The sequence below is a fragment of the Papaver somniferum genome, chromosome 11 (assembly GCF_003573695.1).
Source record: "Papaver somniferum cultivar HN1 chromosome 11, ASM357369v1, whole genome shotgun sequence".
In the NCBI taxonomy this organism is placed as follows: Eukaryota; Viridiplantae; Streptophyta; class Magnoliopsida; order Ranunculales; family Papaveraceae; genus Papaver; species Papaver somniferum.
The window spans coordinates 113385592-113395869 of record NC_039368.1 but is presented as its reverse complement, the minus strand read 5'-3'; the positions used below and the strand labels follow the sequence as shown (position 1 = coordinate 113395869).

Genomic DNA, 10278 nt, shown 5'->3' with positions numbered 1-10278 from the left:
TAACAATTATCGTGAGGTGATTGATATTATTAGGATGTTCTTCAGGAATATAAGTCTGGTGTATCAATTGGTTTCTATTCACCTTGATTTATCAAAAGACGGAACAAAAACTCGTAGGTATATATGTGGGAGACAAGAGGTGTAAGGAAACACAATTGTGCCTTGATCAGTGTGAGATTGGTTAGGGCTCAACTACATTACAGTACGAAGTTATTTTATAGTAGGCTAGTATATGCTAGTATAGTAGGCTAGTATATGTGGTGTTCAATCTGGACTAGGTCCCGGGGTTTGCTGCATTTGCGGTTTCCTCGTTAACAAAATTCCGGTGTTTGTATTATTTCTATTTTCGCATTATATTGTTTATATTTATAATTGAAATATCACAGGTTGTGCATAAAGATTAATCAATTGGAGAATCCAACATTTGGTTGTTGATTAAATTGATTAACACTTGAACATTGGTCTTGGTACAAACCGAAAGTTGAAGATCTAACTGACTGGTAAGAAAACGAACCTGATCTTCCTGCCCTGCCAAGATAGTTTCAGAATGTTCAAGTAAGTTGTCCCATTATCCTTGCTGAGGATAAACACGATAGAAATAAGGATGCACTTGATGCTCAATGCTACTGAAAGTCCCTGGTATAGTTTCATCTTCATATTCCTTAACCATTTGACCCTCATGGTTGTTCTATGAAAATCACACACTACCTTTACTACCCTCTGCTGAGCATTTATAACTCTTTTTGGCCTTCGAGCTGTAGAGGTTTCAGGCATCCCAATGATTGAGTATAAATAGTGGAAACATGAAAACCATCTTGAGGAATTTGGAAGTGTTTTTTCTCTAGTCTTTTTTTACTCTAGTCTTCTTAGGGGAAATTAAAATCTTTTCCCCTTGATGATATTTATGATTATACTTCCTAGGATCGTTAACCTCACCAAAATCTTTCCCAAACTTTAAGATGTAACTCGCAATGGATTGCACATGTTCAGCTTTATCACCGTATTCAGAGTCATCATGAGCAAGAATAAGGCATGCTGGGTAAAGTTTCCTGGGATGTCTTTGAAAATATATTGGAATCCATTGGGAGGCCTTTGCTGCATTCCCAGTCATTATGCCACATAACATAGGTTTTGAAATGTTTAATTCAACAAGGACACTTACATCATTGGTATATGTAGGATTGATATCTTCCGGTATGAGTTTGAGTGGGTTGCCAAGGATACTTGCAATTTGATTTTCAACTTCAACATTGAAAAATTCAGGTGGGAGCTTCTTGATATTAATCCAAAATTGCTGAGTGAGAAAATCAATACCATTTATAGTAAGTGAAGGATGCCACTTACGAAAAACAACCAAGTAACCATCGAAACTCCAAGGACCTTCCATCCAAGTTAACTCTATTTAATCAAGTTGACAAATTCCTATTTGCTTGAGCAAGGATTAAATCGAGAGTTCGAGATACAATCTCCTTGATTAACTTTTAATTGATTGAGTTTTAAGTGATTCTCTTAAAAGTTGCTTGTTGTTGTCCATACAGATTGTTGAGCGAAATATTAGGTGGTAGTGTTAGACCCCCGTTTTTTCTGCTTTATCACAGCACTCAAAGTCATCATGAGCAAGAATAAGGCATACAGGGGTAAAGTTTCCTTGGATATCTTTGAAAATATATTAGAATCTATTGGGTGACCAATTTGCTGCATTCTCAGTCATTATGCCATGTAACATAGGAAATGTTTAACTCAACAAGGAAACTTACATCATTGGTATATGTATGATTGCCATCTTCTGGTATGATTTTGAGTGGGTTTCCAAGGATACTTGCAATTTGATTTTCAACTTTGACATTGAAAAATTCAGGTGGGAGCTTCTTCATATCAATCCAAAATTGCTGAGTGAGAAAATCAATACCATTTATAGTAAGTGAAGGATGCCACTCACGGAAAACAACCAAGTTACCATCGAAACTCCAAGGACCTTCCTCCAACATTGAATTATAGCTTTTCCAATCATAAAATCTAAATATGCATATATTAATAGCATGTCGCCTCATTTGAAAACGCCCACGACCCCAAGCCATTGTTTCTTCTTGTTCAACCTTATCTGGCCCCATTAGGTTCTCACAGAAAATCTTTGCAATTAAACTAACTGACCATTTCTGAATACTAGGTTGTAATTTTATGTGAGGGTACCTGATCACTCTTTGAATGATATCATCCTCTTCTAGTTTTGTATTCTTAATTTTGTCGATAACATCAGAAACCTCACCCACATACTTTCTGGTTGACATTGAAAATACTAAAAGGAAGAAAATGATGAACAACGTAGGATGAAGTTTAGATATCCCTTAGAATCTTCTTATTTAAAGAGCGGGGACATTAAAACCTTATGCTACGTGTTGAACATTTCAGCTGGTTCTTGCCACTTCTCATTAAACTACATCCATGAGTTATCCAATTTTTATTTTTATTATCTCGAGCATAACATCTTGAATAAAGTGAGTATCGTTTAAAGTACATGAGAGAGTTGTCAGAAAGCATGCCACTAGTCATACTTATCTTCATAATATCGAAATTCTCAATTTTGCATCCTTATTTTCATTAGAATCTTCAATAGAATACAACTTGTTAAGATGGGACAACCTTTGAAATAGAACCTTTAGCAGAGAGTAAGATCAAGCGACCTAGCAATACCTGCTAGACACGGAACAAATCACAACATCAAATAAATTAAGTCAAGAAAAATGTTCAACCAATTCAAAATTTCTCGATCAGAAACTCAATAAAACATGATAGACACTGGTTAGAAGTAGGACTGCACATACTCCGGTGCGGACCGGTTCTCTTATGGAACCGGTGTCTGTACTTGGTGTTGACCGGTACCTCTTTTTGAGTACCGGTACCTGTACTTGTACCTGGTGTTGTACCTGTACCGCCGGTACAGGTCCGGTACAAGACCGGTACCGGTTTTTTTACCCGGAAAATGTTACAAATTAATACTAAGTTATACAACATTTCCATATGATCAATGTATCCAAAATAAGTTCAGGTTGCATACATACTTAAGTTCAACATTTCCATAACTTCAAAACAACAATCCAAAATAAGTTCAGTTTGCTAAAAAGTAAAAAACAACATTTCCACAACTATAAGTCTGTCTACGACAAGTCGATAACGATAAGAAATGAAATGTGATCATTGCAAACGAAAATGGATGGTTGCAAAGCCTGCACTTGCAATTTGCAATCCTAGCCTGCATTCATTTCCATAAATTACATAGTAGTAATGAGAATTTGGTATAGAAATGAATCCAAATTATGTTTCAACAAGGACTGCAAGAAAGATAAAGAAAGTTACCAACCTTCCATTTCTTAGCAAGGAGCCAAGAAATAAACTTCAAGCTTTTAGGAAATTCTCAATTATGACTGCAACAGGCAAAAAAAAAATAAACAAGAAGAAATAATTAAAATTCAGTCAATACAATAAAAGTAATTACTAAAGGAAAAAAAAAAAAACCTAAATTAGTACCTGCCGCATCTTCACCATCATCATCAGGTACATAATCACATAGTAGATCAAGAGCCATGGGTTTTTGTAAATAGCTTTGTGTACAGAGCAATGCCTCAACTGTCTTTGTAGACATAGAAGCTCTCCATGGAGTAAGCACGCACTTCCCGGTGCTAAAAGATGATTCAGAGGATACTGAAGACACAGGCAAGGCTAATATATCTCTTGCAATGTAGGACAATACCTTATACCTGTTTGCATTAGCCTGCCACCAAGCCAATATGTCAAAGTCATCATCTTGATCTACTTCACGCATTTTTCCATCCATCATCACATCTGTCAAGTACCTATCTAACTCCGTTGTTCTTGCTTCTTCAACACAACTTGGGTTGTCCCAATGCTGTCTCTTCCTTGATTGAATTCTTGATTTCAACCCTTGAGATGGCGTGCTAACTGAACTGGCAACTACCGAAGCAACACTAGATGACCCTTCCTCATGAGTTGAATACACTAAACTATAATCATCAAAGAGTTCCTGAAATTCTAATTTCACCTTTCTCATGATTCTTTGAACCTCCCACAAATTGTTCTCAAACAAACAATTAAGAGTAAATTCTAGCCCCTTTAGTTTCTCTCTTGGATCCAACAATTGAGCAAAAAACATAACAGGATTCATTTTCTCGTACACACCCCAATACTTATTGTACTTGGCAAACATAAGACGAGACATACGTGAAATAAATGGATCTGATGCTACATTTTCTCTAAATTCAATTAATTGTTCATGGATGAATACCAACTCCCATAAGAAAGAATGAGTAGTGACTTGTGTAGAAGCAGAAAAATTTACAGTTCCATCGAAGAATACCTTTAAACACTTCACAAGACCTTTAGCATAAGCCCAATCTTCTGCATAAGGAGCATGAGTCTTTACTTTCTTTTTCTTCTTCTTATTTACCTCTTCTTCCATATCCTCAACCTCTTCATCTTCTTCCATATCCTCAACCACTTCTTCCAAGATATCATCACTAGCTATAGCTTCCTCAATAGCATCATCACTTGGTAAAACAGATTCCTTGTCTTGCTCAAAAATAAACCTCTCTTGAAAGTCCTTATCAATCTGTGCTAACATTGCAAAAACTTTTTCATATCTTTGAGCAGCTTCTAACATCAAGTAAGTGCTATTCCATCGAGTGTATACATCTAAATTCAGTGCTTTCTTATAATCTACCTTTGCTAGGGAAGCACATTGTTTAAAATTTTCATACCTAGAAGGAGAACCAAGAACATATTTTACAACTGACCTTATCCTTTTAACAGATTCATTAAAGAGTCGTACTGCATCTTTTATGACAAGAGCAAGAACATGGGCTGAACACCTCACCTGATAACAATAAATAAATAATCAAGAAAAATTAGTCATAACTCATAAGATGCATGTGACAAATTCCAAAATAAATTAATGATGTGAAATGAGAATGTTACATGTAAATATTTAGCTCTGATTGGTGATCTTGTCCAGCTAGTAACAACTTGCTTCAGATGATCCATAGCCACTGTGTTGGCGCTGACATTGTCTAGAGTGACACCAAACACATCTTTTAGACCCCAATCTTCCAAACAATCCACCAACTTCTCACCGATTGCAATACCTGTGTGACCTTCAACTTGACAAAACATGAGTATTCTCTTATGCAGTTTCCATGTGTCAGTTGTCTAGATGTCACGAAGTAAGTTTTTAGGTTATTCTTCTCTTCTACATACATCTTTAACTTATCCCTATAAATTGTCATACGTCCTGGAACCTTGAACCTAGGTTGTGCCTCTTGCATCAATGCCACAAAGCCTGACCCTTCTACTTTTCTAAAAGGAATTTCATCCTTAATTATCCACTCAACAAGACGCCTTCTTAACCTATCATAATTGTAAGTATGAGCAATAAGTTTACCATCCTGACCTGGTTTTGGGGGTGGCATCAACAGAGATGGTTGTCCCTTTTCTTTCTTCCTGTTAGGATTCTTTAGACATCTATTCAAATGCTTTCGCAATCCAGAAGTGCCATTATTGTCATTGTGATCTTTGTATTTATTATGGCAATAACGGCATTCAGCCCATTCATCATCTATCCTAGTCATTTCCAACCAAACAGATGATCTCACTCTGCCGTGCTTCTTTTTGCTATCACCAACTTCAACTGCTTCAGCTCTGCCTTTACTTGTTGGAGTTGCGGTTTCAGATTCATTTGTGTGAGATGCAGCTTGAGAGGATGATCCAACTTCTGTTTGTTGAGTTGTACTTGTAGTTGCAGTTGCAGTTGCATTTGTAGTTGGAGTTGCAGTTGATGTGGTCATCTAACAAACATAAAACAGAACCAATTACATTCAGATTATACCAACATTCATTATAGAGTATTAGAAACAAATAATAATCAACCAATGGTATTATATATATGGTCATCTAGCAATGCAGTTAATGATGACTGAGCACTATGATGACTGAAAGAGTTCAAGTAATCTTTCACACTTCTTATTTTAAGGTTCAAGTAATCTATCAATCAGATTTAGGAGCCCTATATCTTGTTAGCTGAGCACTATGATGACTGAAAGAACTCATCATTTCCCCACTCATATCCCTGACTACAACGAAGATGTCTGAAAGAGTAAAATTAATGAAATACAAGCTAGTTTACATACTCTGAAGTACTTTAAGTCTTTAATGGGTATTTTGTAACACCTGCTGCCCTGAAACAAATCACGATCCTTAAGTGTTCAACGGTTCAGCCTGAAATTCATTTATAGTTAAAGAGGAAATTAACAAGTAAGTAAATTTGCACAAGAAACAGTAGTCAGTAAAGAGTGTAAGCTAATAAATGGAAATCAGTGACATTTAAAAGTTGGAAAAAGCTAGCATTTCCACAAAACTGCAAAAATTGTTAAGCCCAAACTGATCATGCTCTTTAAAGCTTAAGCATCTACCTCACCATAAAAACTGCAGAAATTTGTTATTGTAAGTATGTTTCAAGAAGAAGAGAAACTTAGTGTGTCCCTTGTAGAAACCCATCATATATTCGAATCATATATGTACTTTCAAATTACATCAAATTGCAGAAATTGTTGATCCTTCATTTATGAGAGTAAAATGAAATCCTATTGTAAAGCCAAGGAATAGCTAAACTGCATTGTGATCCATATCAATATGCACTGAACTCTTATTGCTTGATTCTTTATATAAGAGTTGAGTAAAAATTGAGCTTACCACAAGCCATTGTGCAGTACTTGAGAACCCCAAAAATCTAATTCTTCCTTCTTCTCTGCTTTGGCCTTTGGACTAATCTTCTCAATATCTGAAAAAAAATACAAACGAACTTAGAATATAAAACTGAAATTAGAAAAGGAATTCTACTGAGAGACAATCAGACAAACCAAAACAAAATAAAAGGAAAAAATAAACCCTAAAAAAATCGATACAACCAGATATACAGTAACCCTAAAAAAATCAATACAATCAAAACTCGGATCATAAAACTGAAATTAGAACCATACCCATGATTTGAACTTCATAAAATCAAAAAGTTTGCTAGATATTATGTCAAAAAAATCAATATTCAATATGAAAATCAATGTACAATCAAACGATTCAAAGTTTCAAAGCCTAAGGAGAAGAATACTGACCTGAATCCTGATAGAGATGGTGATCCACTGATATTACTGATATTCAATCTCGATTCAAACCCTAAGAGAAGAAACTGATGCTGCCGCTGAGTGAGAAGAAGAAACGAAGAAGAAAGAACTGAAGAATGCTTCTTCATTTTCTTTTGTTCTCGACATCCTATATAGATCTCAACGGCTAGGATTAAAAACCTAGATAGATCTCAACGGTTAATAACAGCCGGTACAAATGGTCCGGTTCAAGTACGGTTCTCCCCAAGAACCGGTGTCTATACCGGTCTAGTCCGGTTCTCAAATTTCAGAACCGGTGTCTGTACCGGTCAAGCCGGTTCCGGTTCGGTACAAGTCCGGTTTTTCCGGTTCTACTCCGGTTCAGGTCGTGTAGACCGGTTCTTGTGCAGTCCTAGTTAGAAGAGAAATGTATGCATAAATCTTAAATGCGCTGTCTTGTTGGGAATTGGGATAGCATTACTCAAAGAAAAAAAAATCTAACCGTCCATCGCCTCAGCATCCGGCAAACAATTTTACTGAGAGCTGAGAAATTGAAAAACACAATCCTGCCAAACAGACCCTGGACCGACTATTATTTAAAGTCGTCAACGATTCGCGAACTCGGGCTTCCTTTTTATTTTTTTCCTTTCTTCGCTCGTCTCGGTTGTTTGTTTTCTCTGCCGCTGAGAAAATGGAGAAAGATCGCTTCTGCAAATTCTATTACTGATCTGGTAATTCCTTCCTCTATTTTTATTTTACTTTGACAAGATTCATACGCTTTTCTTTCTACAATCTGATTTTAGGGTTTCTGTGATTTTGAATTAGTGGAGGATATTTTTTTTCTGATCTGATTTTAGGGTTTCTGTGTTTTTGAATTAATGGAAGATATATATATAGGTTCATGTGATTATGTCAAATTGAAATCTAAATACCATATTATTGTCCCTGGTTTAATTTCTTTTGCTAGGATTGTCAACTAAGGAGAAGAGACCCGCGGATAAGAAATTGTCAACTATGGAGAAACAAAAAGTAGAAGGTATAGAAGAGACTTTTTGTCTTGGCCTATCCCGATTTCTTCAAACATGGCAATATTGGTGCTCTTGTGAGCTTCTTTGAGGAAAATAAATTTCACTTGAAAGGTAAACCTGATTTAGTTTATTTTTAAAGCACTCCTTCCGTTGTACAGCTAATCGGCAACATATCTATTGTTTATCCTTATCAAGGTATGATGCTTATGAATGTGAGTGAGAAATTCATTGAAAAGCACCTCCAAAATGTTGGAGAGGAACATGGAGGGGAACCTGATGATGAACTTTCTTGTTTTAATTGGGTGTATTACTTAATCTCTGGTCCTGTTGTTGCTATGATACTGGAGGGACATGAAGCAGCCAATAAAATTAAGTTATTGGCATCGAAGCGTGAGAACGTTTTCTTTTGGAGTTTTGGCAGGTAAGCCTAAAATTTCATTGTTTTACTTTATAGCCCTCTTTTTTGTTTGTTGTATGTACGTAGTTGCCTTGTTTATCACCTGTTGATTGTTAAATTTGAATTGCATAGGATTCCAATTTTAGTTTTTTACATTGTGGGAGTACCTTTTTCTCTCCCTCTCTTTTATTTTGTTCTTTTTTCTAATATTTATTCAACAGGCCAGCAGCTTACTGCAGCGGTTCAGCTGACCGTGCAAATCAAGATATTCAGACGTGGTTCGGTCAAGATAGCAAAGCTGAGAGATCTAATTTAGTACACTTGCATGCAGGGGAGGGGGAATACATGGCCCATTGGATAGAATCTATAAGACATTAGAGAATGATTCCTACTATCGAGTGTTTGCTGGAAAACCGTAAGTTTCCGATTTAGAATCCAAATGATGAATCTGATTAATCTGATATAAAGCCATATCCATGTCAAATGTTTGAAGAGTTACTATTCTTTTTCATGCTGGGCAGTATAATTTGCAGCATGCAGGATTTTGAGTCAGACCTATTATTGATAACTAGCCTCCCGTTATTTTGGTATTCAATATTTGCAGCATAGATCTTCATGCCTGTTTTTTGAAGGGACCCATGTCCTTTCTGGTGATCAAGCCCAAGGCTTTTGGTAAGGACTGTGTTGGCGAAATTCTGAGTGCTGTTGAGGATAACAGTTACATAGTCAAAGGTAAGTACCCTGCATCTTTTTTATGCGCTTAATGCTGATATCATACCCTCGGTCTGGTTACACTTTTCGATTGAACTGTTCTTCTAGGTTTAAAGCTCGTGAAAAAGTCCGAGCATCCTGACAGCATTGTATGGTCTGATTCTTCTGCATCGACTAAAACTGATGGAGATGATGAGTATGGTATTGCTATGGTTGTTACTTGTCTTTCCTCAAATTTCGAATTACGTGACAAAGCACCAGATCTCAAGCATATCGATCTTAGTTCAGAAGTATATCTAGTTGGCAGGTAAACATGAATTATTGCATTTCTGGTTAATCATTGAAATAGTATATTTTGTGCATCATGTCAAGACTAAAAATTGGTGTGTTGCTTTCAAGACTAAAAAATTGTTTATTTCTTTGTGCAGTAATTACGTCTACCAAAGCAAGCCGGATGAAATGAGGAGTGATGTAGACTTATTTTTTCCTCACGGTCTGACCATTTGGACTGATCCTGAAAGCCAGTACCTATTTGGCAAGATGTTCGAGCCAACTTTAATTGGTTTAGATTGGGAGGATTAAGTTACATGTCATGTGTTTTCCTGTTTGGAAGTTGCTAACAGTTTCCAATTCCGTGGTTGTAAAACTTTATACTCTTTTATCCTTTAATATGATGAACTTAAAGTTACATTTTCTTTCTTTCTTGGCTCAAGTTTTTAAATGCGCAGCTGTGCACTTTATTTTTTTTTGATAATAAAACTTATATTAGAAGTTAAAAATCAAAACAAACTTGTCGTTCACTTGTTGTGTGGGAAAAAGTAATGTCATGTTTAGGCCACCATGGAGTTGGTTATGTGGTTTATTTGTTGGGGGGAAAAACTGTCTAGAAGCTAGAAACCGGGACATGCGGAGAAGTATTTACCAACAATTTGAATTTGAACAGTTATGGCAATTGGCTATGGCCAATAGAATACATCAT

At 36.1% G+C, this 10278-nt stretch overlaps 2 protein-coding genes and 1 long non-coding RNA gene across 3 annotated transcripts; 1 reads left to right on the top strand and 2 right to left on the bottom strand.

Moving 5' to 3' along the window:
* Nucleotides 1-3182: 3182 nt before the first annotated feature.
* LOC113322193 lies at nucleotides 3183-3657 on the bottom strand. Its single transcript, XR_003347076.1, has 3 exons — nucleotides 3526-3657; nucleotides 3359-3422; nucleotides 3183-3250 (listed from the first exon to the last, which is right to left on the bottom strand). It is a non-coding gene; the product is annotated as an uncharacterized LOC113322193 (long non-coding RNA).
* Nucleotides 3658-3689: 32 nt separating this feature from the next.
* On the bottom strand, nucleotides 3690-5639 carry LOC113324948 (zinc finger BED domain-containing protein RICESLEEPER 2-like). Its single transcript, XM_026573218.1, has 4 exons — nucleotides 5300-5639; nucleotides 4990-5165; nucleotides 3756-4888; nucleotides 3690-3699 (listed from the first exon to the last, which is right to left on the bottom strand). The coding sequence occupies exons 1-4, from the start codon at nucleotides 5637-5639 to the stop codon at nucleotides 3690-3692; spliced, it is 1659 nt and encodes a 552-aa protein (XP_026429003.1).
* Nucleotides 5640-7771: 2132 nt separating this feature from the next.
* LOC113320933 lies at nucleotides 7772-9998 on the top strand. Its single transcript, XM_026568836.1, has 7 exons — nucleotides 7772-7894; nucleotides 8131-8302; nucleotides 8387-8612; nucleotides 8920-9003; nucleotides 9193-9320; nucleotides 9408-9606; nucleotides 9728-9998. The coding sequence occupies exons 3-7, from the start codon at nucleotides 8389-8391 to the stop codon at nucleotides 9879-9881; spliced, it is 789 nt and encodes a 262-aa protein (XP_026424621.1). The 5' UTR covers nucleotides 7772-7894; nucleotides 8131-8302; nucleotides 8387-8388; the 3' UTR covers nucleotides 9882-9998.
* Nucleotides 9999-10278: the final 280 nt, after the last annotated feature.

What these genes read in the sequence shown, in the direction of transcription:
- LOC113324948 (XM_026573218.1), bottom strand. Translation starts at nt 5,639, where the DNA reads ATGACTAGGATAGATGATGAATGGGCTGAATGCCGTTATTGCCATAAT. An exon ending in TAGGTTCAAGGTTCCAGGAC is followed by an intron (nt 5,166 to 5,299) that starts GTATGACAATTT and finishes GTCAAGTTGAAG; the next exon opens with GTCACACAGGTATTGCAATC. An exon ending in TCAGAGCTAAATATTTACAT is followed by an intron (nt 4,889 to 4,989) that starts GTAACATTCTCA and finishes TATTGTTATCAG; the next exon opens with GTGAGGTGTTCAGCCCATGT.
- LOC113320933 (XM_026568836.1), top strand. Translation starts at nt 8,389, where the DNA reads ATGATGCTTATGAATGTGAGTGAGAAATTCATTGAAAAGCACCTCCAA. An exon ending in TTCTTTTGGAGTTTTGGCAG is followed by an intron (nt 8,613 to 8,919) that starts GTAAGCCTAAAA and finishes ACTTGCATGCAG; the next exon opens with GGGAGGGGGAATACATGGCC. An exon ending in CGAGTGTTTGCTGGAAAACC is followed by an intron (nt 9,004 to 9,192) that starts GTAAGTTTCCGA and finishes CAATATTTGCAG; the next exon opens with CATAGATCTTCATGCCTGTT.